General features: G+C 43.5%; 1 protein-coding gene across 1 annotated transcript in view; it reads right to left on the reverse strand.

Annotated features, from left to right (window-relative positions):
- Nucleotides 1–27,172, reverse strand: part of ncam2 (neural cell adhesion molecule 2) — a 183,647-nt gene that overhangs the window by 57,299 nt on the left and 99,176 nt on the right. Inside the window, exon 2 of the mRNA XM_080758053.1 lies at nucleotides 4,222–4,296. Within this exon, the coding sequence (XP_080614179.1) occupies nucleotides 4,222–4,296 (75 nt within the window). The remainder of the gene's footprint in view (nucleotides 1–4,221; nucleotides 4,297–27,172) is intronic.

Here is a 27,172-nt window from a genome sequence, read left to right on the forward strand (position 1 = left end):
GTAAACGTAATGTAAACTGCATTGTCTGCCATATCCAAAGCCTACGTGCCAAACATAATTCTGGAAGCAATGAATGAGGTTCTGTCTCCGTCGTACAGTCCAAAGTCTTGGGGTTGGCATATCCATGGCTCCCTGGCTGCAACAACAGAACATCCAATGGAACTCCGCTGATGCAATAACATTATCACAATATTGTGCCGAACCTCAGTCACACTAGGTTCATAATGTCTGCCACTTGAGCTGGCGTGTACACAGTAGAGTTCAGCTGCCCCACAACGAGCCTTTAAAAGGGCATTCAGATAGGAAAGGAAAGGAACGCACAGGAATGGGCTCAGTGACACCCACCAGGAACTGAGCTGCATCATTCAAGAAAATAGACTACACTGTAGCAAGAGAACTGCACCAGGGCCAAATCTGGTTAATGATGCCCGCCAGGAACTAAACGGAATCATACCAGGGGAATAGTGAACTCAATCAACAGAACTGAACCAGAACGGCAAATGCACAGTTGTTCTAACAGTTATGTTATGAAGATGGGCTTCAGGAAGAATAACTAGGAGTGGGAGAGGAGTCAGAGGACAAAGACTGCAATCCTGTTTTTCTATATTATTATTATTATTATTTTGGTTCTCCGTCATGTTTGAGGCAATATTAAACGGTCATGAGATCAGTGATTTACTAGGCTACGGTATCTCTGCCACAGCTGACAACACCAGTGATTTTTCTTCCAATACCACAAACCCTACTGACAATAAAATTACACTTTGTTTGTTTGTTAGATTCATACTTGCGTGCGGTCGTATTTTTGTTAGGCTATATTTGTGTTATTTTCTCATTGCATGTGTCGGTATGTCAAGTGTGCCTGCATGTGAGCTGCTGTGTATGCAAATTAGCTGGCTTGTGCCCGTACAGTACGCGGACGTGATTGGCGTGTGTGCTGCGTATGCAAATAGGGGTGCGTAGGACTACGGAGATGATTGATGGGGGAACGGTAAGTTCCCATGTTTGAAAAGTTCCTCTTCTTGGAGGTATATACCGCTGCTTCGTGTTGAAACGCGAGGGGGCAAGGCCTCTGAAACATCATAAACATGGGTGGGATATTTAAATGGCGATTGTGTTTAACCGGCAGATTTACACTGATTGGCAGGATATGTTGTTTTATAGTTTATAATATTATAAACTAAACAGACATATCAAAAAAAGAATACCAGGAAAAAAGAACACACACACACACACACACACACACACACTCAAACTGTACGACATAATACAACCATTAGTACAGCAGGGAATATGACGTAAATTAAGCTCTACTAGTAGTAGCCGGCGGGGTGAAACAAGCACTCGATCCTTACCGCAGCTTTCCTAGGAAAAATAAAACTTGTGCCCCGCGACTGGGAGGTCGGGGTTCGATCACCGCGACTGGGAGGTCTGGGTTCGATCCCCGCGACTGGGAGGTCGGGGTTCCATCCCCGGCCGGGTCACACCAAAGCCTCTGAAAGATATGGGACCTGCGAGTGCGACATACTAATGTGCATGTCATGGGGTTTGTACATCAAGCTGCCTCACGCTACAGAAACAGGAGATGGGCCTCATGACTCGCCAAGGCTTAATACTGCTTTACAGCAGGGAATACTGAATTTGGCATTTTTATATAAACAACTTGTGGCCAATGGAAATCGTAAATAAGACCAGAGTAAACAAGAGAGCTTTGTACAGTATATATGGAAGATATCCCAGGTAAGGTTTATGATTTTCTTCAGCAGAGAGACAGCAGAAATAAGATGAAACGCCAAAGCAACTTCAACTCTCCACAGTCCACACTTAAAAGCTGTATTCCTGTCTCGCCTGCCCCTCGCTCGGTGCTAAAATTATCTGCCAAAAGGCACTGGCGCTGCCTTTTCCCCTGATGCAACTCCACAATAGCATGGATCCAAAGCCTGGCTAGCAATTGATTTAAAGGTCTGCAGGGAAATAGAGAGCAGGGGAAGAGATCAGTTCCAATGGGTCAGCTTGTGTTTATACAGCCAGCTCTAGGATATCAATTTAATGCAATGTGCACGCACGCACGCGCGCGCATACGTGTGTGCGTGCGTGCGTGCGTGCGTGCGTGCATGCGTGTGTGCATGCGTGCGTGCTCCATGTCCAGTGATTCATTCTCCCTCTCTCTCCCTCTCTGAATTTATTTTCCTATAATCACTTGCCAAAAACATATATGCCAGGGTGAAAGTCTTTAGTGTATAATTATAATTCCACAGTGCACATTGATCCCATGTGATCAACCAGAATAAGCACAACAATGATGAACACACCTGATTCACTAGCTTACAAATTTCCCATGTCCCATACAAGTCTGCATCCGAGCAGACTTGAGAAAGAGCGGCCCTTTCACAGACGAAAAATGATTACTGAATCAGACGTAGGAAGTTTGGAAAGTTCCTTTACACCCAAAATATGGATGTAAACAGCTTAGCCTGTTAAGGTTCTTAACAGGTGGTCCTTGAGGGGGTTCCAGGTCGTCCCCAGCGAAATGATAGCCCCTTACGGGTCCATTTGGTTTCATTTTACACTAAGAGTTAAATTATTGTTAGACATCTGCATTAGTTAATTTAAAAAAAAGTCTACACAATTAAATAATTATTGTTATCATTTAGCTGGGGACCAGCTGGGGACCAGCTGGAACCCCTCAAGGACCACTGGTGGTCCCCGGACCACTGGTTGAAAAGCACTGGTGAAATCAATTGTAAATATTATGAAGAGTCTGCCACACGGTGGCAGCAAAGGGTAAGCCTTGCCAAGGTATTTTCACCATATATGGGTACTTTCATTTCCGTTTCCCCAGCTCTGAGACCGCCATTGTAAGGAACGGCTTATGTTAGCATTATCTCACGATGTTTGTCTTTGCCAGAAATGACGATGAAAAATCATCATCGCCGCGGACAACGCATTTTTTTTCATTGTTTTTCATAGAAAAGAGCCAAAGAAGATCTTACTTTTAATGGGACCCAATGGGGTGCGCACGGACGTATCCTGGTGCTGGGGGTATGCAAGGCGTTGCCTATAGCAACCGGTCCAGTGTTAAAAGTAGATTTTCAGCTAAACCGTTTCACATTTGATAAAGCAAAAGTTATCTATGCGATATCTCGTAGTCGACATACAAATAATGAATACAGGGCATCCCCGGACAGTGTCACTTGGTTATAGGGTGGTCCCTGACCCAGGAGCACGTGTTTGATGAATGATGACAGCTGCATATCTGTCTCCCTGTCAGTGGTGGAAAGTAAGTACATTTACTACTGTACGTAATTACTATTTTGAGGTTATTTGTACTTTACTTGAGTCTTTCAATTTTCCAATACTTTTACTTCTACTGCGCTACATCTCAGATGTAGATCTGCTATTTTCAAAATACAGTTTGTGAAATGGGACATTGTGCATAATGACTACTTTTATGCCAATAATTTTGTACTTTTACTCAAGTACAGACTTTTACTTTTAATAGAGTATGTCTCCATTGTAGTATTGATACTTTTACTTTTCCCACCACTGCTTATATATATATATATATATATATATATAGATAGATATATATATAGATATATAGATATAATACTGCCTCAGTCCTTTCAATTAAACATTGTTGCCCTGATGTTCAGAGTCCCTGTGAGGTTACTGTCACGCTGGGTGTGTTTGAAGAGGACATCTGACAACATGCACACAGGCACACAGGCATGCAGCCAAGCATGCACGCCTGCACGCAGGCACGCACGCAGGCACGCACGCACATTATATAAATGATTATTTGTGTCAATTGTGTTTTTCGGTACAATTGCGAGGTGAATGATATGTTGTATCTTTATGTTTTTTGGTGTGTTTGGTATGTTCTTTGGTTACAAATAATGCAATGAGTTTTTACTTATTTACTTGTGTACTTGTACTTGTGGCAGTGGCTCAGGGATAGAGTGGTCGCACGGCAAACGGAAGGTTTCCAGTTCGATCCTGGGCTCCCCCAGTTAGTGTAGTAGTCATGTCTTTGAGCAAGACACTGAACCCCTAATTTCTCCTGATGTGCAGGTTGGTGCCTTGCATGGTTTCCTCCACCATCGGTGTATGAATGGGTGAATGATTATTAATGCACACAACTATGTAAAGCACCTTGGATAAAGGCACTATTTAAATGCTCCATTTACCATTCACAGTACATGAGATGTAAATCTTTACCTGTGCAGATGAAGAACTTTGACTCTCCAACACTCAACTCGACTTTGTTTAGGGATATGGATACCTGAAGGACACCTGTTTCAGGAGAGAGAGAGAGAGAGAGAGAGAGAGAGAGAGAGAGAGATTACTGTACAGTAATACAATGTGACATTATATGCAGTGTTACAGGGGATGCCAATGTTTAACATTAGTGGGGAAAATGTGACTGTGGCATAACAAAGACTGTTCTTTCATTGCCATCAATGAGCATTCTTTTATTTATTTTACGTGTCAAAACGGAGTAATTCAATTCGGGCAGCAGCATGTATGTTACATCACCATATACACATGGACCAATCAAGAGGCTTCTTTTCACTGTTGCACGGACAGCAGTTGAAACGCAGTCACTGATTGGCCCGGTCATTTTCAGATTTCTGCAGCTTCCACATACTCTCTGCCTATGGGCCGAAGTCCAGACTCAGTGAATCCACGGTATAAGTCTGTCCAGTTTTCGGTGAAGAGGTGACCACCGAAAACTACAACCTGACCACGTCTGTCACGTCATGCCGCGGTGGTCACCGCTCACACACCACATCTCTCCGTTTCTACTAACCACTGTATCACCTCTTCACCGAACACTGGACTATGAATAGGCAGGCACGCACACACGCACGCATGCTTGCGCACACACTCACACAGATGCTCTGGATATCATCAGCCAGACAATGTCAAGCTGTTCTTTAAACCTTAAGGTTTTGTGCAGATTGTGCTCCTCATTTCACATTATAGGTGCTAATAGTAATCTGATAGACACATTCCAGATTTTTATTCTGTACATTGTATTTTGTAATATCCATACATTTTGTATTTACATCTGTTATATTGTATACATTTCCATACATTTGCATGTGCAAGTATATGAATGAAAATGTAGATGAAATCTACTGCTCCTCATGTGGCCTATACTCCACAGCTTAATACAGCCTCTCGGTTTGTTATCCTGGATTCGTGGCATATTCTCATTTCGTACTCATTCTGTGTTTGATGTAATCCGTTCACCCTCATGTTTAAATCATGAGCGCTCGGTGCAACATTATTATTAATACGCACGCACGGCAATGAAATCCAACATGGACCCAAACGTTATCCATGTTTCGACTCGGCCGGGGTAATTTAGCAGGGCGGGAAATCGGCTTTTATTGACCCATCAGGAACTCCTTGCCTGCCGTCGCAGGGAGATCGAGAACAGCAGCTGCCATGTGATCCACCCTCCCAATTAGGGGGATTCTTGACCCCCTGAATGTCCGTTTTAAAATTCATTGGAGGCAGACCGAGAAAAAACTGTCCTCCTTGCTCTGGTCACCGAATCCCCCAGGAAAGAGAGAGAGTCTCTCTCTCTCTCTCTCTCTCCCCTCTCCCCCGCCCTCGGGCCGGCAGGAGCCTGTGACCTCTGCTTTGTGGTTGATTTAAGCTGCGGGGTCGAGATAATGGCCGTGTCACAGCCTTCAGGCAAGAAGACGTGGCGGGAGAATAATCAGCTCAACGCTTCCGTGTCATTTCAACCTTCACACCCTCTGACACCGTCTCCACAGGAAGGGGAGGAAAAGGGGGGAAAAAAGAACAGCACGCTCCTATGCTCAATGTGTCATTGGAGTGGAATGGAGAATTACCATTTTCAGCTGGTATGAGCAGAGCCTGAGCGCGGCGGGCACCTGGCATCGTTCTATACGAAGCTCCTAAAATTACCGTTGACAGAAAAGAGGGGGTGGGTGGCGGGGGGGAAAAGTTCAGCTCCACTCACCCAGTTTCGACTCTGTCCATATTATGAACCTGATTTCTTCTTCTTCAAGCCCTGCATCGTTGTTCAGGGGCGTTGTGAGCTTATGGGTCGGCTTATTTCACCAGATCCTACATGTCCTATTATTCCGTTTGTTCCTTGTTTATAATTGTCTTGAGTTCTTACCGTCAATGATAATGTAAGTATATATTATGGACAGGTGGTAAAGGTGAAAGATGACACAACTGACTGACCCACTAAATAGAGAATGAGTGGTTATTGTCACGTTCTTAACCTTGTAGAAAGAAATGAGGACCACCACACAGTCACTAATCCAGTGTAAATATTTAGAGGGCTGATGTGCAGACAGCCAGCTGTATTGAGATAAGCTGGGCCACTATTGAGGCCTTTGTTTGCTGCCTTTCTGCCAGCCATAAGCATACAATTAGAATCAAAGACTGCCACGAAGGCACGTACGGAACGGTATAGCCAGCACTAAACATTTGAATACATGCATTTAGCATGCAACATTTATAAGATAGTTCTCTCAAACACAATCATAGGATGGAACATGATCCGTTTTCAGATATTTGATAATGTTCCCATTTAGGATTGTGCGTGCTACATGTAGTGCATGTGTACATGCAAGCATGTACACTATAGATTTCTTTACAGGACAGGGACCACTAACATAAACAACAATACCAACAGATGTTAACAAAGTAAATTATTCTAAACTTGGTGTTTAGATCTGTTCCTGGTGATGATTACTGTTGCTTTTTGAACACTCCTCTACTACATTTATACTCTGTTGACCGTGGCACTGGCTTTGACAATTTCCTACTCGACTTCTATGTCCCCATTGGGACACAGTGCTGATTGGTTGCAACAATATCATTCTATCTAAGCAGACTGACTCCACTTGTGTGTCAAGGAACTCTTCTCTGCTTTATTATTTGTATTTACCTCTCTCTTGCACTTTGTTTAGTCTACAACCCGATTTGATTATGACATTTTTTCCCCACCTAATTTGAATATCCAGTATTGTATTGTAGATAGTATGTTTTTAGTAGTTTAAAAGAAATCTGGGGTCTGTGTTGCCATTCGTATTAAAAAGTAATTATTCCACAAGACAATTTGTGCAGTGTCACAGCGGATGCCAATGTTTAACATTAGTGGGGAAAATATCTGAAAAGTCTGTGGCATAACTATAAAGACGGAGTAATTCAAGTCAGGGGTGGGACATTTTGTAATCAAAAATGGATGTTGCTAAATTTTTATGCCCAGCAGATGAGGCAGATTTTACTCTGAAAAGTCCCACCTTCCATTTCCCCCCAAAACCGGGAGGAATAATGTTCCATTACTACCTCACGCTAATAAGTCTTATCTCTCTTTAGAAACATTAATATTCCAAACAAAATTATTGGTTAAGTCAGAAATTAGGACACACACACCCGTCAAACTATTCACGACGTGCCCCACATAACCACAATGATGAAGTAGGCATGCATGCGTCTTGGCGAACATTTGGGCTGTTGTCTCTCTCTCTCTCTCTCTCTCTCTCTCTCGCTTTGAATGATATATTCACGGTGTCTCATCTGTTAACACTGTCACCGTCTGCACCTGTCACTGCGGCTGCTTCCATGACGCTAGCCAACCAGAGGCATGTACGATCCCCGGGCAGGCCTCGATGAGCGTGCTCATCCACCCTTTCATTTTGTCATCCATCCATCTCCCTCCATCTTTTGACCGAGGTTGACACAGTCAGTGCTCTGTCTACCGACATCTGTGTTTACGCTGGCGGATGCAAAAGATTCAAAGCTACAGGGCATATTTGTAGCTTTGTAGCTTTTGCTTCAGCTACAAAAATCTGATGCATCTTTAGGTCGCTGGCTTCCATTGACAGTGAATAGTAGACTGTATCTTTGAATATGCCTGTGTGAATGCAGCATTAGACAATTAGCCAGCAATTTTTTTTGACTAATGCAATTAATTTTGTCAAAAAACTAAACAAATAAGGCTACCGTGGCTCTCTCTCCGTTTGACACACACACACACACACACACACACACACACATAGTTCTTTTTTGCCAGCTCTTGCTTTTAAAACAGAATTGTAAATGAACTGTTCTAAAACGGTTAGTCCCAATACTTGATTGGCTGGTTACCGTCACGTGGCCGTTGTAAATTTTACCGATAACCCACACCTTCAATCACTTTATATCATTCCCAGCTGATTCCACATCTCTGTAGCTGTACTGGGGAAGGGGAGCGCTTGATTGCCTTACAAACCCATGCCGTGCGGGCGTCTAAGCACCGCCCGGCTCATATGACTGTGAATGTGTGGTTCCAGGCAGCCCCGTAAAGACATCAAGCGCTATTCTCCCGTCACATAGCCTACTTGCAGAGCAAAATAATGTGGCTCGCTCTGGTGTTGCAAAGCGTATAGCTACTTTTGTGAATGTAATAGTTTTATTAGGTTAATATTGCTATATGTTTGTAACCGTTTTAGAAAAGCAATATTCTCGAGGCCCCAGCTTACCGGGTATTTTACAATCGCTGGGAGGCGTATAGGCAGACCCGACGCGCATACCCGGTAACCTGAGACCTCTCGTGGCTTATTGTTTATTGTTGTCACAAAAATGGGGTATTTTCGATTGGGCCTTTTGACTCAAAGGCTTTCAGCTTTCAGGAAGAAACCAAAGATACACAGGGAAGACATATTTGAATATTCTAACCACACCTGGGAGTCTATTAGAGTAATATTAACTCCATGGACACATACAAAACAGAAAAAGCATAAAAATCACACACTCCGTCTGTAACTGTAAGACGCGCAAAATAGGGCCCCAAATGTCCAACACAGAGGATATCACTGCTCAGCTCTGGCTCAGGCACTTCACTTTTAATGAGACTTCAAAGCCAATGGACTCATGCCACCTTGCTAAATCAGAAGGTGGGGTGGGGGTAGGAGGGGTCGTAAAATAATCTCCACTCCGTGATTCTCCACTCAAACCGTTCCAAGTTAATGGCATCATGCTCTCTCCGGCTCTGTATCGGTGTCTTATATCAGGCCGGGGGATATTAAAGTTTGATGGGTCACGCCACAGGCCTGCTCTCCTGGCGAGGGCACGGCATTGGGTTAATGGGCTACAACGTTGCATCCTGTCTGAGTCGCTATGCTCACGTTGTAGACAAAATAATGGTATGGAAATCATTCAGAAATACGGGCTGGGGGAATTGGCAGCAGACTGAATGATGCCTCTGGATGAATATATGCCCCAGACTTTTCAGGGCAGCCCACACACACACACACACACACACAATGACTGAATATTATCATTATATGATTATACAATTACAGTACGAGTGAATAGATTAATTCATTAACAAGTGATCCAATCAGACGACATATTATAACACTGAAGCTGATATCAGACTCCCTCCTAACTTGCATCGGAAAGTGTGAATCAGCCTGAAAGGAAAAGCCAACCGTTGCAGCTTATTTAACATTGGAAATGGATAGGACACACTGCGAAGACATAACAAATCAGTAACAAAACATTCACTAACATGGAACCCGCAAGGCAAGAGGAAGAGAGGAAGGCCTAGAGAGCCACCTGGAGAAGAACCACAGAGCAGGAGATGAAGACACAAGGGCTGTCATGGCAACAACTGGAGTGGAGGGCACAAGACCGAAGGGGAGTAGTAAGTTTGATTAACATTCATACTCAGACTAACAAGAGGATACGTTTCACAAAAAGTGGGGAAAGTGCACATGGGATCTCTATCCTCCAGCCCATGGAGGATTATTTATGTGTAAGTTTCTTGTAATTTCTTTTGTTCTGGTTTTTTTATGTCTTTATTGTTAAATGCGGCTCGGGCATTGAGAGTATTGGAGTGTATATCAAAGTGATCTTGAATGTGCATAGAATCTGTTCATACTTCTTACCCAAGAACAAATGGCAGCTAAAAAAATAAATGGTTGTATATAATTGTTGTTGATACTAATGTCTGTTGTTCTCGTTAGTGTTGGTTGTTATTGTTGTTTTTCATTAATTTTTTTTACATGTTTTGTGGCAATACATCGACTAGACGACTACACTTAATTTGTAGTATGTGTATTCTATTTATCTTTTAATTATTTTATTTCTGGCTAGCAGTTAGCATTTATGAAGTTCCCAGTGCCACCATACACGTTCACTTCAAGAATCAGAGTTTGCCCGCCCCCACACACACTCACTACACACACACTTTAGTATCATTGGTACAAGCACACACCCTTTACCTTTCGTCAGAAGCATTTACATGGCAGGAGCGACGTGGTACAAAGGCACAAATTAAATCCGAAATTTGGATGGCTGATGATCCACCAAGGACAGCTCTTCTGGATTCCAACTTATGGACATTTGAAAATCATCCTTTCAACTGCTTTAAACGGTGATCATATTTTCCGTGCCATAGCTGGAGCGGTGGAGTGTTGCCATAGCAACCGGACCAATGTTAAAAGCTGCCATGGGGCTCAACCTTTATTTACACAAGGAGGAGCAGTGCACCAAAGCATTATGGGAATTGTAGTCCAGGAAGGAAGTGAGCCCAGTGTCCATGACATTGAAATACTAAAATCACATATTAACCACATAAAAACCCCAGGAAAGTGTTTGTGTGTCCCTTTAATAAAACATTAATTCATCATCGCCCTGACCTGACTTCCCGACAGGTTAACAGATTTGAGGAGCAGAGGAAATCTTCTGCTTATTTCGTGCATTATGCTGGCACTGGCCACAGATCACCGCCTATAACGGGAGGGAATGTGATAAATGAAGATACCAACCAATAATGTTATAAAGTTATTTGTTGAGTTGACCTGATTGCTTATCCCACCCCCTTTTCTAAACAGCAATGAAGCAGCTTGTATACTGTGTGTGTGTGTGTGTGTGTGTGTGTGTGTGTGTGTGTGTGTGTGTGTGTGTGTGTGTGTGTGTGTGTGTGTGTGTGTTACGCATACACATGGTTGATGAATAAATTATGCTACCATGGAGGAGGCTCCAGCTAGTCTCCCCATGCAGGATTTCACAGATGTCACCTCCTTTTATGAAGATCACTCTCTTCTAGCCCTCTCTCCCCTAACAGAGGGCTGTATGGCACCTAACAGAGGGCTGCATGGCACCTAACAGAGGGCTGCATGGCACCTAACAGAGGGCTGCATGGCACCTAACAGAGGGCTGCATGGCACCTAACAGAGGGCTGTATGGCACCTAACAGAGGGCTGTATGGCACCTAACAGAGGGCTGTATGGCACCTAACAGAGGGCTGTATGGCACCTAACAGAGGGCTGTATGGCACCTAACAGAGGGCTGCATGGCACCTAACAGAGGGCTGCATGGCACCTAACAGAGGGCTGTATGGCACCTAACAGAGGGCTGTATGGCACCTAACAGAGGGCTGTATGGCACCTAACAGAGGGCTGCATGGCACCTAACAGAGGGCTGTATGGCACCTAACAGAGGGCTGCATGGCACCTAACAGAGGGCTGTATGGCACCTAACAGAGGGCTGCATGGCACCTAACAGAGGGCTGCATGGCACCTAACAGAGGGCTGTATGGCACCTAACAGAGGGCTGCATGGCACCTAACAGAGGGCTGTATGGCATCTAACAGAGGGCTGCATGGCACCTAACAGAGGGCTGCATGGCACCTAACAGAGGGCTGTATGGCACCTAACAGAGGGCTGTATGGCACCTAACAGAGGGCTGCATGGCACCTAACAGAGGGCTGCATGGCACCTAACAGAGGGCTGTATGGCACCTAACAGAGGGCTGTATGGCACCTAACAGAGGGCTGCATGGCACCTAACAGAGGGCTGCATGGCACCTAACAGAGGGCTGTATGGCACCTAACAGAGGGCTGCATGGCACCTAACAGAGGGCTGCATGGCACCTAACAGAGGGCTGTATGGCACCTAACAGAGGGCTGCATGGCACCTAACAGAGGGCTGTATGGCACCTAACAGAGGGCTGTATGGCACCTAACAGAGGGCTGTATGGCACCTAACAGAGGGCTGCATGGCACCTAACAGAGGGCTGTATGGCACCTAACAGAGGGCTGCATGGCACCTAACAGAGGGCTGCATGGCACCTAACAGAGGGCTGTATGGCACCTAACAGAGGGCTGCATGGCACCTAACAGAGGGCTGTATGGCACCTAACAGAGGGCTGCATGGCACCTAACAGAGGGCTGCATGGCACCTAACAGAGGGCTGTATGGCACCTAACAGAGGGCTGCATGGCACCTAACAGAGGGCTGTATGGCATCTAACAGAGGGCTGTATGGCATCTAACAGAGGGCTGCATGGCACCTAACAGAGGGCTGTATGGCACCTAACAGAGGGCTGTATGGCATCTAACAGAGGGCTGTATGGCACCTAACAGAGGGCTGTATGGCACCTAACAGAGGGCTGTATGGCACCTAACAGAGGGCTGTATGGCACCTAACAGAGGGCTGCATGGCACCTAACAGAGGGCTGTATGGCACCTAACAGAGGGCTGCATGGCACCTAACAGAGGGCTGTATGGCACCTAACAGAGGGCTGCATGGCACCTAACAGAGGGCTGTATGGCACCTAACAGAGGGCTGCATGGCACCTAACAGAGGGCTGTATGGCACCTAACAGAGGGCTGCATGGCACCTAACAGAGGGCTGTATGGCACCTAACAGAGGGCTGCATGGCACCTAACAGAGGGCTGCATGGCACCTAACAGAGGGCTGTATGGCACCTAACAGAGGGCTGCATGGCACCTAACAGAGGGCTGTATGGCATCTAACAGAGGGCTGCATGGCACCTAACAGAGGGCTGTATGGCACCTAACAGAGGGCTGTATGGCACCTAACAGAGGGCTGCATGGCACCTAACAGAGGGCTGTATGGCATCTAACAGAGGGCTGCATGGCACCTAACAGAGGGCTGCATGGCACCTAACAGAGGGCTGTATGGCACCTAACAGAGGGCTGTATGGCACCTAACAGAGGGCTGTATGGCACCTATAGGGCTGCATGGCACCTAACAGAGGGCTGCATGGCACCTAACAGAGGGCTGTATGGCACCTAGGGCTGCATGGCACCTAACAGAGGGCTGCATGGCACCTATAGGGCTGCATGGCACCTAACAGAGGGCTGCATGGCACCTAACAGAGGGCTGCATGGCACCTATAGGGCTGCATGGCACCTAACAGAGGGCTGCATGGCACCTAACAGAGGGCTGCATGGCACCAGTTTCTATTTGAGAACATTTAACAAAAGCTCAGAACTTAAGCTTGTAGATCCATTTGTATTTATTTATGAAAATGCTCTTGTGTAATATAACCAAGAGATGCCAGCTTGACTCAGCGGCTGACAGATATATATCGTCTGGCCGATATATCTGTCTGGCTCCATGTGTAACATCCGTGTGTCGTACTCATCACACAATGGACCAGGAACAGTAATCAACAAATCACTCCAATAAAAAACTTAATAGGATGAGCTGCAGCGCTAATACCGTCTCATGAATGGAGATAAAAAGTCTTCAGGCTTGTCTGCAGGTTGTCCTACCATCTGGTGTATAGTTAATTTACACGGCAAAGCTCCACAGTCCTGTGTGATCGCGTTTCAGGAAATGCTCAGAGCATGAAATTATATCCCACTCCTCGTGGGAAATGTTCCCTAAGTAAATTTCACTGAACTATAATAGATTTAACCCATCAGTCGGCTCTACTCTATCAAGCCCAAGCTGTGAGTGTGGTGGATGAAGAGAGGAACAGGAAGAACCTTTTCATCCCGACTGTACAATAGTACTGTACCAAAGAAAAGTCCTGGCGCAGTGGCGTCACTCGCTCATCCCCTGGGTTGCAGAAGTTTAGAACAACATTAGGTCATCGTCTCATAAGCATTGCGGTCCAAAAATAAACAAACTTTCAGTCAGTCATATTTCATACAGTCTGTTTCTAGCAAAAATGTTTATAATTCGATGGCAGTAACATTAGCGTTTTATCGCCGTCAGTTGATTCTTCATATCCATCATGAGTCAAACCACCGGGATTTATTTGTTTATTTTTTAAACACAGTTCTTATTTGACGCGATATGAAAAAGTCTACTGAATTCAGAAAGGGGGTGGGGTGAATGCGAACCAGGTAGGATGTGAAATAAATTACATCAGACTTTGCACTTGTACAGAAACAAGCCGTTTATGAGGACATTTCTCGCCAGTCATTTCGACAGTCAAACATGCCAATGAAAAAGAAAACAGTGATATAGTGACATCACAATATCATCCCCTCCCCTAACCCATCTCCCTTTATCATACAACAATCTGTGGGTGCGGCTTCAGTTCAGGTGGATCACCACCCACCAGGCAAACCAGGCATACTTAATGAACTGGTGGGCTTAATACTGTACACTGTATACTGTACAGGACAAAAAATGTGTCCTCTGATGCTTAACTACTCCGTCGAACGGACGGGGGTGTCGCATGCCGAAAATGTGACATGTACGTAGTGAGCTTGTAGATCTGCAACTTTAAGACTCTGAGACTCGGTAACTGAGCCTGAACCCAGACCGTCTGAAACAACAACATTTCGACACACAATGAAGCACTGAGAAAACTGTTGCGCCTTTTCTTCATCCTTTTTTTCTTCAAACTTGACTACGGTAGCGGTGGTCTCAAAAACATAAGGGAAACTTTGACGACACACACGATGAGCCATAATTACACCAACACACTGAGCTCAGATAGCTAAAAATGCACCCATTGTCCCTTTGGTAATGAAGGCCTGGCATGACCTCCTCTAGTGGAGTGTAACTAGGTCAACCATCAACAGTAAACTGGCTCCCAGGCTGCTGAATGGACGAGTTATTAACAGCAAGGCTATTGTTGTGTGTCGAGGGCTTTCCAGTGGCCATGGAAGCAGTCCAATGAAAACAACAAACACAAACCACTCAGCCCTCGATCGGTGTCAGTTCAAATGCTCCAAGTACACAGAGCCGCGTGACTTCCATCCCAGCTACACTGTGAAACAGACAACAGGCTATATTGCGCCACCCCTTACCCCCCAATTTTGAAAAACCTTTTCAAATTGTTCAAATAGCCGATCTACAAGCTCAGAACGTTTGATGTTTTTTTGCCTGGACCCCAGGAAGAATAGTCTCCACTACGGTGTAGAGTGTAGACTAATGGGGATCCTTAATAGTAGATCTAGATTGGCAAGTTGAACAACTATTTTAAAATGTTTATTTTCTTTGTTTGTTCAGTCAGACAACTCTTAGAGTGAATTTTGAATATATATTTATTGAGCATAATTGAGCATAGATATATGAAGCATAGATTGGCGTCAGGGCTCTGTCCCTATTAATTCCCTGTAACATTAACATTTTAATTAAATTATAAGCCAAGTAGAATTACAGGGAATGAATAAGACCCCCATGCAGGGGGATCTAGAAACAGAGCCTGTATACAGGTGGATGCTGAGGAGGCGGTGGGATTTGCAAAAACTTCATAAGCAGCAGGTTAACAGCGAGCGAGGCAGGGAGAAAGCAGCAGCAGCGCACGACCGCACAGCGGGAGAGAAGCCAGGAAAGAGCAGGTAGGCAGATAGGTTTAAATAGCCGCTCTGATCAGGTAAAGAGTGCATGAGGCTCCGCAGGCTTTGCATCATTAGTAAAAAATGGCAAATAAGTTTAGGGTCGGGATAACAAGACAGGACAAGACAAGACATGCACGCACACATGCACACACTTCTAGTCACAGACATGTCTGCAAAGCTCCACCCCTCAAGGTCAACTACATTAAATCTGCTCTTCATGTCAAACAGATCATCAGGACGCCCGTGGTCTTGTGAACTTAAAGCAGAGGGTATCAATTCTCCCATATCCTAGCAGCCACTCTGCACACTTGTTCACCAGGTATCAGAGAGCAGACTAAAGCCCTCAAACAAGCTAATAAGGTTCTTGTGGCGAGACACCGAATAGTGAAGTACAGTTTATGTGTTGAATAAGCAATAACATTGAGTGTTGTACCAGCCAGTGGAGGAAAACTCAATTGTTTTATCAATACTGCAATACGTAGAACGTAGAGTCCGGAATTCAAAATGTGCTTAAGTAAAAGTACAAAAGTATTGGGATGAAAATGTACTTAAAGTACCAAAAGTAGAAAGTACTCTTAATGCAGTATGTCTCACTTCAGGTTTTCAAATGTATACAAATATTTAGAAAATAGCAGCTCTAGCAGCTCACAATGCGTCGCGATGAGACGCATTGTGAGCTTGTATGGCTATTTTCAAATTGCCAAAATATATATAACGCTGAAGTGGTTATTGTATGTTTTGTAATCAAAATCTACATTGTAACTAATACAAGTAAGTAGTATTAGTATAAAGTACTGAAAATTGGAAATACTCCAGTAAAGTAAAAGTACTTCAAAACTGTACTTAAGTACACTACTTAAGTAAATGTACTTAGTTACTTTCCACCACTGGTACCAGTCCCCCCCGAGGACCTGGGAATGCGACCACCGCAGCTACATCTAGACACACCGCCACTGCGGTGGCGAACACTTCACCTCAGTGGCTAGCTAAAATGGAAGCCTGTCTGGGCAAACAATGTGACCAAAACCACCATGTGAAAGACGCTGTGTGAAATGTGATGAAAGCCAATTTGTCTATGCTAATTTGCCTAGCACATTTTCGAATTGAACCGAGTAGGAAATTAGCTTGGGGTGAAAAATAACCCACAGAAAGTTTGGTCACAGTGTGAACTAGAGCAGAGTCTTAGATAATTACAGATTAATGAACCAACGGTCGCTCATTAATACAGTTTGTCTAATTTATTAGAAAATTAAAGCTTTACTGAAGGACTTCTGGGTACAGTGGGAACCAGAGCAGAGTGTAGGATAATTATTACTGATTAATTATCAAATGATTGCTCATTAATACAGTTTGTCTGACTTCATTAGGACTCAAACGTGATGTGTGAAGATGAGCTGTTAAAATGTGTGTGCCAAGTTTAAAAGTAGTGTTTGTACGTAAAAGTCACCATGAACAGCAGTGGATGAACAAACCCATGCAGTGACCACAGTAATGATGAGTACACTTATATGTAAAGCTAATGACATTTCATAATGTGACAATAATTGTCCTCGACAATGACAACAACAATGCAACTAATAAAGTAGGTTCCGAAAAAGATGAATTCTCTCTTCTTCATATTGTTGTTGTCCCTCGCCCTAATCACCTTCCATGGTACGGGTCGTTTCAGAGCTCTGCATTGCCAACATGAAAAGCAGGCGTTCTCACAAATAAAAATATAACATTTTCCCAGTTATAATTATATTATTATTATTTATTTATTCCATGGAGCCCGAGGCCCGGGCTTACTGATTAGCATACATTTTAGGCCCAGCCCAAAAACGTCGGGTCGGGTTCGGGCAGAGTTTGAGAACTCTATTATACATACACCCAACAGCATATGTATGATAGCGAAGGTCCAACGATGACCAACCAGGCCAATACAGTGCAAGCCATCCTGTACCCGAGGGGTTTGCACTCGAGGAAGAATATCGTGGGAGAACCACATCCATGAATCTCTCTACACAGATACAGATCTGAAAGAGGGGATGCCCAGTGAACACGAAACCAAAATTGAAATATATCTGCAAGCAGCGATAAGACGGGGCCAAGCAATAAGAAAAATTGCATCCGTGTGAACTGAGCGGTGCAGGCTGCTCAATAAACACAGCTGACTGGCTGCAGTTATAGTTAGTGCTCAGTGTGAATGGCCCTTTAGGCTGCTCAACAATAACAATTTTTTATTGCTGCATTCCTTGGCCTCTCTTATCGCGGCTTGCAGATATATATTTTTGTTTTACACATTTCTTCACGTGCAATGTGACAGATGTGTTCCGCATGAGTCAAGGCACATGTGTAAACAAGTTCCATGGCATTTAGCCAAACGAGGCATGAGTTATGCCTGTTCAAAGTGCCCGTTATCGCTGCTTGCAGCTATATTTATTTTACTAATGTTCACATACAAAGTTCCAAACAAAAAAATAAAAAATAAATAAAAAAAGGTTTAAGCATTTTTCAAATCAGGTGGAAAATCTGAGGGCAGTGACAGATGTGTTCCTATGCATGAGTCAAGGCATAATTATGTGCAAACGAACATAATCGCCTCTCAACATACCACTCAACATAATACTAATCTAAACACTAAACACACATCATTCTTATAAACACACCTTTACTACATTATGTGAATCAAAACATCACTACAGCATAACACTAATCAAATCAAACCACCTCTACAACAACATAATACTAATTAAAAAAATGCTACAACATAATCAAGCAATCAGACATTGACTAGTGAAGACCCCTTGTCTGTGTGTTCCTTCTCCATGTCCTTGCATGACCTGTACCTCCTGGTGATATTTTGTAGTGGCTCGCTATGCAAATGGTTCTCATTATTATGACAGGGCATTAATGTTCTTCCATCAACACACAATGTGGAAAAAAACCTCTGCGGCAAACAAAGTCTTTATATTAGTCACGGCCATGAAGCACACAGTCGCCCCATGCTGATGAGTTGAAATAGCACACAGACCCACGTTACTGGTACCTGGAGAAAAACTTAGCTGAATGTTTAGATGAAATAAATTAAGTAAATTAAATAATTAGAAATGTCTTAAATTGTAAGATTGTAAAATCTGAGATGGAGTGGTGAAGAAAGTAAAGTAAAGGAGTAGTAAACGTACTTAGTTAATTTCCACCACTGCGTACCTGTGAGTACACTGCGTGGGCAGGCCAGGGTGGCCTGTCACAGCCTCAATTATTGTCTCAGTCTGGCTTTGTGTTAATTGATGTTAGTTTTAATCTCTTCAGAAAATATCCTGTGAAATCATTAGGGTAAACATGCTGTCTTTGAGTATAAGCGCTTATGGTCAAGGCCAAATCAAGCATAGATAAGCGGGCAAACAAAAGTCTTTTGCACACCTGCTTTTAGACTCAGGGACGCCCGACGCCTTGGTGGAGCAGACATTAACGAGATTAAAAAAAATCATTGTGCCGGTCAAGCTACGTACAGAATGTCCTTGAGCGAAACATTGTAAGACGATAAGCGAAAAGATGTTAAATGCATTTCATAATCAACAAACGGATTTATGTTTATGTTCCTCTCTGTTATACAGACCTCTGATAACAGTACAATGTGCTGGCCAATTACATTGCAATTGTCCCTGTCCCTCCGGCTTATGTGATCTATAATACTTCTAACTAGACAATTAAACACTCCTCTCCCTCCGGTTTATTGGCTGTGTAGACAATCAGCTTATCTTGTATCTTGTGAGTATTGACACAGCTTCATTGCACCGTTATTTCATAGAATGCCAAGGTACGAAAACCAAAGTCAAAGAATACGTTCACAATAAGAAGAAAATAAAAAGTAGGCTAGTCACTATTTTGACTATTATTGTTTGTCATGTACTTTTAACAGTGGCGTGCAGACATTTTGAGGGGGCAGCTAGATGCTCAAGTGAAGATGTGTGTGAGATTTATAGATTTTGGGGCATAAATATAATATACATACTGTACATAAATATATAAATATATTAAACGCTTTTAATCCAGAATGTCACCATGTGCCACATATTGTAGACTGTACAAAACAAAAATAAAATGAACAAACTGTACTAAAAACAAACTTTCATTGCTGTCCAGGGGGCAAAAGGGCTAACACTACCTTGTGTCTACCTGTGCACGCCACTGAATTTCAATGAACAGGAACTGGCGGAACAGAGTGAGTTACTCGATTGTGGATGCTGTCGTTTTCTTGGACGGAACGTCGAAATAGAAACGTTTTCAAATATACGTTGGCAGCTATTGGTATAGTGTTGCAGAGTGGCCCACCCCAGTAGAGCCTATTTGCTAAACACTGTTTTAGAATGAATTGAATGTCAAATAGTGATAGCAGCGCCGTTTGTCTAGGAGCATTGGTATTTCGGTGATGTACAGCTCAGTATTTGATACAAGATGGAAGTCGTAGATTATTCCCCCCTCAGCGTTTTATTCTTGAAATAACGGAGCGTTGAATTATTCTTGTTTCAAAAGGACATGTTAAATATTTCATATCTAAAACTAACATGCATTTGTCTTCCACAGAAGAACAATACGTTTGCTATAGCTGTTCACCTTCAAGGAGTGAAAGGGCTTGTAGTTTGAATTGACTTTGTTCAGCCAAAAGTTTGTTTCTCTCCTGGGATATGCATATATCACATTACAATTAATATAATGTGAAAACACAATGAGAGTACTAGCATTGGGGCCTGCCTGCCTGCCTGCCATGCATACATACTATTTGTACGTCTCTAAATGTTTTGATGAATTGAACAAGGAGGCACCCTCTTGTAAACAAGTGTAATGCTTTATTGGGTCGTCCACTCACAGTTAACAGTCTTTGTATTAAGTTGTGCTTGAAATGTACTGTAATTCTGCAAACTGTTAATAAATATTTCAATCAATCAATCAATGCATGAATACTGCACATGCATATATTAGGGATGTGCCGATGAGACATTTTGGCCAATATCGATATCCAATATAATGAATTGCTGTTATGGCCGATAACCGATATTACCGATGTCGATATGATCTCATTCTGTGTTGAAAATTATAATAATTCTGTCCATTCTGAAAAATACATGTAGCAGGGTATCTGCACTGCAGGCTTAGGCAAGTCAGATTTAACTTAAATACCTTTATATTTAATATTGTGAGCTTGTAGATCTGTTCAAGCTGTTACTTTGGGCTTGTTTATCTGTAAAGACAGACCGATTAATCGAACTAATGCCGATTAATCTAAAAACAACTAAAATCGTCCGATACCGATGTGTTTGCCAATTAATCTCCCATCACACCCACACACACACACACACACACACACACACACACGTTTGAGCTCAACTGTAGAGTTGAATTTTATAAGTCAATGACTTTCAAATCGACTTCAGTGCATCGCCGAATACTACTAGTTTTTCCTTTGAGAAATGGCGTTGTGGGTTTGTTTCTTTCAGGCTCAGCGGTAGATCTGTTTAGATAGACGTGGATGTGCCGCAGGCCATGTGTATAAGCTTCCACTCGCTATATTTTCTCTGTCACGGATGAAGATATATCCCCATATAACTGGTACTTTAACTTTTGTTGGCACAAGAAATGATTTATTTTCATTTTTTATGTTTCTGCTGCACTCACAGAGGCTTCTACAGAACAATGTAATTCATGCAGTCTCTCTATAGTTCCAGAAATATCACATGATTAATTTGATGTTGAGTGAAACAACTTTTTTTTCATTATTCTTTCTACTCTGGGAGAGTCGAGGTGCCTTTGTAAGTTTACTGTGCATGGTGGTTACTACTATATAGTTTGAGAACTTCACATGTCCTGCCATTGGCAATTCAGTAGATTGACAGCATTGTCAAAACATTTTCAGTGAGAAAGGGGAGCATTTGCCAACGCGTTATATGTTATTTCTATTCAGATTCCCTGAATAGATAGAGTTGATCCTCTGCTGGACACTTTTATTTTGTTGTAAAGCAGAATTAACCAAATTCCAAGCCAAATGACGTTATGATGACGTCCTCTGGTGACGTTCGTGACGTTCAGGACTAGGCCAGATGCAGGGAAAACATGCATTTTCAGAAAACTTTCAGAATACAGTAAGTATTGGATCAAAAAAACATTTGCAGTGTGTGAGATAAAAACTAACATTTTGGAACCGTCCCTCTCTGGCCTACCCCTAGTGCGTGCGTGCGTGCGTGCGTCTGCATGCATGTGCGAGCGCAAATAAAAGTTGAATGTGTATTATCTTTCACACTCCCATGGTATCGATAAGACCCACCTCTGTGTCGTATCATTCACAAATGTGATGAACTGGTTTGAACTGGATTGGGCAGAGCAGTCAGTCACGCGTGAGCAGAATGCAGAGTAGCGGACTGAGAGCGGAGCGCGCAGCCTTGTGGGGGCATACCTTGCACTCGGTTGGATGGTACGTGAGATGTTGCTGCCAATGTGGATCGTCTGTCAATTGTCTTTTCTGACAGGAAACAGGGGGATGTGCGGAAAGAGCTTCTCCATTAACTGCTGTGTGCTGTGGAATGGTGGTGCTAAAAGTCATTATGTTCCTGTTTTCCAGTGTGTGTGTGTGTGTGTGTGTGTGTAGCCTCACAGCTAAATGGTAAATGGTGCATTTACAGTATATAACGCTTTTATCCAAAGCCCTTTACATAGATTGTGCATTACATTCACCCATGCACACACTGATGGCGGAGGAAACCACGCAAGGCACCAACCTGCACATCGGGAGCAATTAACTCTGGGGGAGCCCAGGATCGAACTGGGATTGTGATCGCACTCGATTCCTGCTGGCCCGCTGGGGACACTGTGGGCGCTGGGGGCATGTCCTCTCCTCCACCTCATCAGTTCCCATCATACCCTATAGGTGGGGTTGGCGAAAGGACCTTTCTGTGTGGAGTTTGCATGTTCTCCCCATGTGTGACAGCCTGCGGCTGTATGTATTATTATTCTTGCAGCCGATGCCATGTTTCTTTATGTTTAGCCACTTCATTAGTTTGTGTTTCTGTTCAGTTCTGCTTTATTTGTTGCCGTTGAGAGAGGACGTCCGTTTGGTAGGTTTAAGTTGTAGTTTTGTTCCTGTATGCTTGTCAGGGTTTTGAGTTAGGATTAGGTTCATCTTTTCTTTTGTTAGTCAGATGCCTGAACTCCTGTTATTTGTAAGTAACTCCATTCTGCAGATCCTTTGTAAATATTCTGATATCCAATATTCTGAGCCTTTGTAGATATATATTTCATCCATTCTGAGCCATTGTATATATATCTATTTATTCTGTCATTCTGTCATGAGCAACACTTGTACATAAGTGACAGTCTCGTCCTTCCAACTGTTATGGGCCAAGTTTGCCCCTAGACCAGGAGTGGTCCGTAACACCATGTCCCCTAGTGTAGCGCTACCCTCACAAAAGAACATGCAGTAATCCTGTCCTATATACTGCCTCCCCCTGGCCAGCCAGGGCGCCTGGTTGGAAGGGAAAGAAACTGGTTGGAATAACATGTTCCTTCCACGGCGCGCTACGTCCAACCGGGGTAACTCCCCCCTGTCAGGCGGTCCCCCTTGGACTTCTCATGCATGGAAAGAAGCATGTGGTCAGTCCGTTGCTCTCCCCAGGTTGGCAGAGGGAGTGTAGCGCCCACGATTACACTAGACAATTGACTCTGGGTGGGGAAAAAAGGGCAGACCAGAGGTAAAAAACTGTCGTTCCCTGATGTCATCGCTAGGGACACATGCATCAGTAAGCAGGAACTGGGAATGGCAATGAAGGAGCGGGAAGTCTGCCGTGGCATTGTGAAATCCATGATCTTGACCGCGGTCGAAAAAATGATGATGAATACTTGTGACGCCCCTAGAGTCATTGAGACAGGTTACAGTTCTGGTGGCTTACGTAAGGCGTCCACCGTGTATGCTGCAAGTCTCATTCCTTTCTGCTCGATGGCGTTTGCATCTCACGAGGTGGACCCGATCGCAACTGTGCTCATCGAGCCTGGACAGCCTCCAGTCGGTTCTTAGTCTACCTGGTGTCCTCTTCCCTTGCAGATTATAGCCCAGAGGCTGTCATAGTAATTTCTAAGTGTATAATCCTATCCATCTCCACTTTCCAGTGGTGGAAAAAAGTACTTGAATGATTTACTTAAGTAAAAGTATCAATACTGCAATATAGAAATACTCTGTTACAAGTAAAAGTCCGGAATTCACCCTTTGTCAAGTCCCGCCCATGGTTGTGCCCCTCTTAGCACGCATTGGTTGCCGTTTCGTGGTTGGACAAAAATGCAGTTGCTTCGTATTGATATTCTGTGCATTCAATTCTTATTTTAAACCTGGTAAAAAGGAACATCACAGGTGCAGCATGGTGACTGGGCATATCATGTTTGTTTTTAGTTTTTTCCAAAAATTATGTTTTAGCAAAAACAGAACAGAAAGAGCCTGCTGATTAGTCAGTCAGGGACCAATCAGAAGGCCGACAAATGGTGAATGGAAAATGAGTACAAAATAATTGGCATCGAAATGTACTTAAAGTGCCAAAAGTAGCACTGCGCAAAAAGCATGGAATACGGATGTGTATATACAGTAACTCCCGTTAAAATTTCCAACAAACTCCGGTAAACTCCCGAATTGTACCAATACACCTGTATATTCCCGTATATTACTGTATATGCCTGCTAAACTTGAGGTTTACAGGCAAATCTTTTCACGCAGTGGAAAGTACACACTATGCAAGTTTTCAAATGTCTAAAAAGCTTTTGAAAATAAATCTACAAGCTCACAAGTCACAATGTGTCACATCGTGAGCTTGTAGCATGTAAAGATCTTCTATTTTTGCTATTTTCAATTGCAATGATGGATGGCGGCAGCCAGCCTTGAATATCCTGTGGGTACAATAGCATGCTTGGGAGATGTGTTAAAAATGTCTGAAGAGACACCTGCTAGCGGTGCACCACCTGACCATGTATGCTATCAGCTCCTGCAGCTTTACATGGATTGATTGTACTGTACTTTAGGGTTGTTCCTTGTGCCAAAGTACCTGCTCCTCGATGGGGTGTATGTTTTTTTTCTTCTTGTCCCTGGCTGCATGTGATTCAGCGCTTCAGACCCAAGCATGGAATTCATTCAGCCTGTCAGGATTCAAGGGAGGCATCACTGACATCACCTTGTGCTGTAATATATTTTATAGTCTGCCCTGTCATGTACAGTACAGCATCCCTGCATGGAGCCTTGAGAAATAACCATCGCTTTTCATTGTGTTGTTGCCCAGTATTTCCCTTCTTGATGTCTTGGGAGAGAGGTCGGCTCTCGCCAGCCTGCCTGGGGTCTGCTTTGTCCTCCGATCTGAAGCATCTCTGATTTTTAAGCCCTTTTTGTCCGGACTCCTAGCTGTCATCATCCACGCTTCTGATTGGCCCGCGAGATGTGACAGGATTGATGACCGTGACTTGACATCCCCCAATGCACTTTCCTCTATGTAGCCGGGTGGTCAGAGAGTCTGTGTAGTGTGTACTCCACATTCAGTTTGAAGGTCATGTGTAGCTTCCTGCCTCTCTGAAAATGTTCCAATATACACGGTTATCTTCAAAGGAGTCTTGTAAATGCTGGTGTAGCCCCAGCACCTCCTGTCTCCATGGGTCTGGTCTACAAGATTCGCTACACCACCAAGATACCCCAAATACTTCCTTAAAACTGTTTGGTAGCCTTAAACGTCTAGACGTCTAATTGCCAATTAAGTACCGGATGCCACGGACGACAAGACGTCTTCCCTTCGGAATTCAATTTTTTTTTCATCCATATTTTCAAAATTCCTCTAATCTGGTGTACAGGTGATGACATACACATTACATGCATAATAGAATTACAAATTCTTTCTTTCTTTCTTTATAATGGGAGAATTGGCACTCAAAGCCTAAACTGGTGACCACCAGGTGGTGCTGAAAGAGTTACAAAGTCAACACTCACAACACCAGAGGGGGTTCAACAAAACCATGTGCAACCCAGATTCGGCTGAAACAAGGGAGTAAATTAATTTCCGATATGCCACTAAAATGTGTAACGCCCTACCAACAGCCATTAAGACATGTGAATCCCTTGACTCCTTCAAAACCACTCTCAAAGAGCACCAACGGACAGCTGCAATTCGAAACTGGCCCCCGTAAATAAAGTCTGTGTCTGTCCCACACGCATGTACTGTAGATCTGCTATTTTCAAAAGATTTGTATACAATTGAAAACATGAAATTTACTTTTGGTACTTTAAGTACATTTTGATGCCAATACTTTTGTACTTTCACTCACGTACATTTTGAATAGATTTTTTTTTCTCCATATACAGTGTGTACACACACACACACACACACACACACACACACACACACACACACACACACACACACACACACACACACACACACACACACACACACACACACACACACACACACACACACACACACACACACACACACACACACACACACACTTACTTAAGTAAAACGTTTGAGTACTGTCAAAGCATATAATACTATATTTCCATGTATCCTCCGTTATGGAAAAAGTATTATAGAAATAATGATGAAACGCTTGCACATTGTAGGGCTCGGATTGATGAAGAGCATACGATAGCTCGAAGCGTCAGATTATTTCGGGTGCAATAAACCACTACTATATCATTGGAGCGCTAAAAGTGTGCGGGCGTTTTGTGTCATTGTTCGTTCCTATAATATTGTTTTTCCATTTTCCTGCACTGCTCAGTATTGGCCCAATTTTGGGTGTGGGATGTGCATGTCTCTTCTTGTCCTCCATTAGTTTGTAACATGATCAGTCCGCAGTATGCAATGAGTTTGTAACACGTCTGTCAGTCTAGCATGCATGGATTTTCAACTGGCGTATTGCACGTGGTCCCCGACCATGCATTCAGTACATAGGAAAGTATTATGTAGGCATAGTTGGCGTATATGTTGTCAGTTATACCGGGAAGTCAGACATCAAGAACTTCCACAGTGAAGGGAGTTCGAATCTCAAGGGGAAACTGTACCGGATTGCCTGGTTGAGTCACCATTATTATAAGGGAATGTGCCCATAATCATCCATCAATGTCATGTCTGCTCGCATACATACATAAATTGCAATGAACAGCATCGTGAGTTTAATCTGGAATGTTAACCCCCCCCCTTCTCCCAACACAACAGTGGTCCCCCAGGTTGATTCTCAGTCAGGGTGGTGGTCCCTCCCTGGTTCATAATCAGTTGAAAACCCCGGGTCTAGTACGAATTCAAGTTAGAAGATGTCAGTGTATGCAGTACTGTATGTAGTGTCTATCAGACTTTTTCATTGCAGACACTGTCTGCAATGAAAAGGTCTGATAAAATATTACAAATGGAATTTCCACCTATTTGCACTTGCAGAGCTGAAAGAAATGACACTCAAATGAGTCGCTTCAGAACACAGACATGTGTTTCTCACATGTGAGAAGCACAGAACAGCACAGCGCTAGCAATATATGGACATAACGTAGTTCCATAGTTAGGGTTCATGGGTTGACATGATCTCATTCGGT

This window comes from Protomyctophum bolini (assembly GCF_963924005.1).
Source record: "Protomyctophum bolini genome assembly, chromosome: 24".
NCBI lineage: Eukaryota > Metazoa > Chordata > Actinopteri > Myctophiformes > Myctophidae > Protomyctophum > Protomyctophum bolini.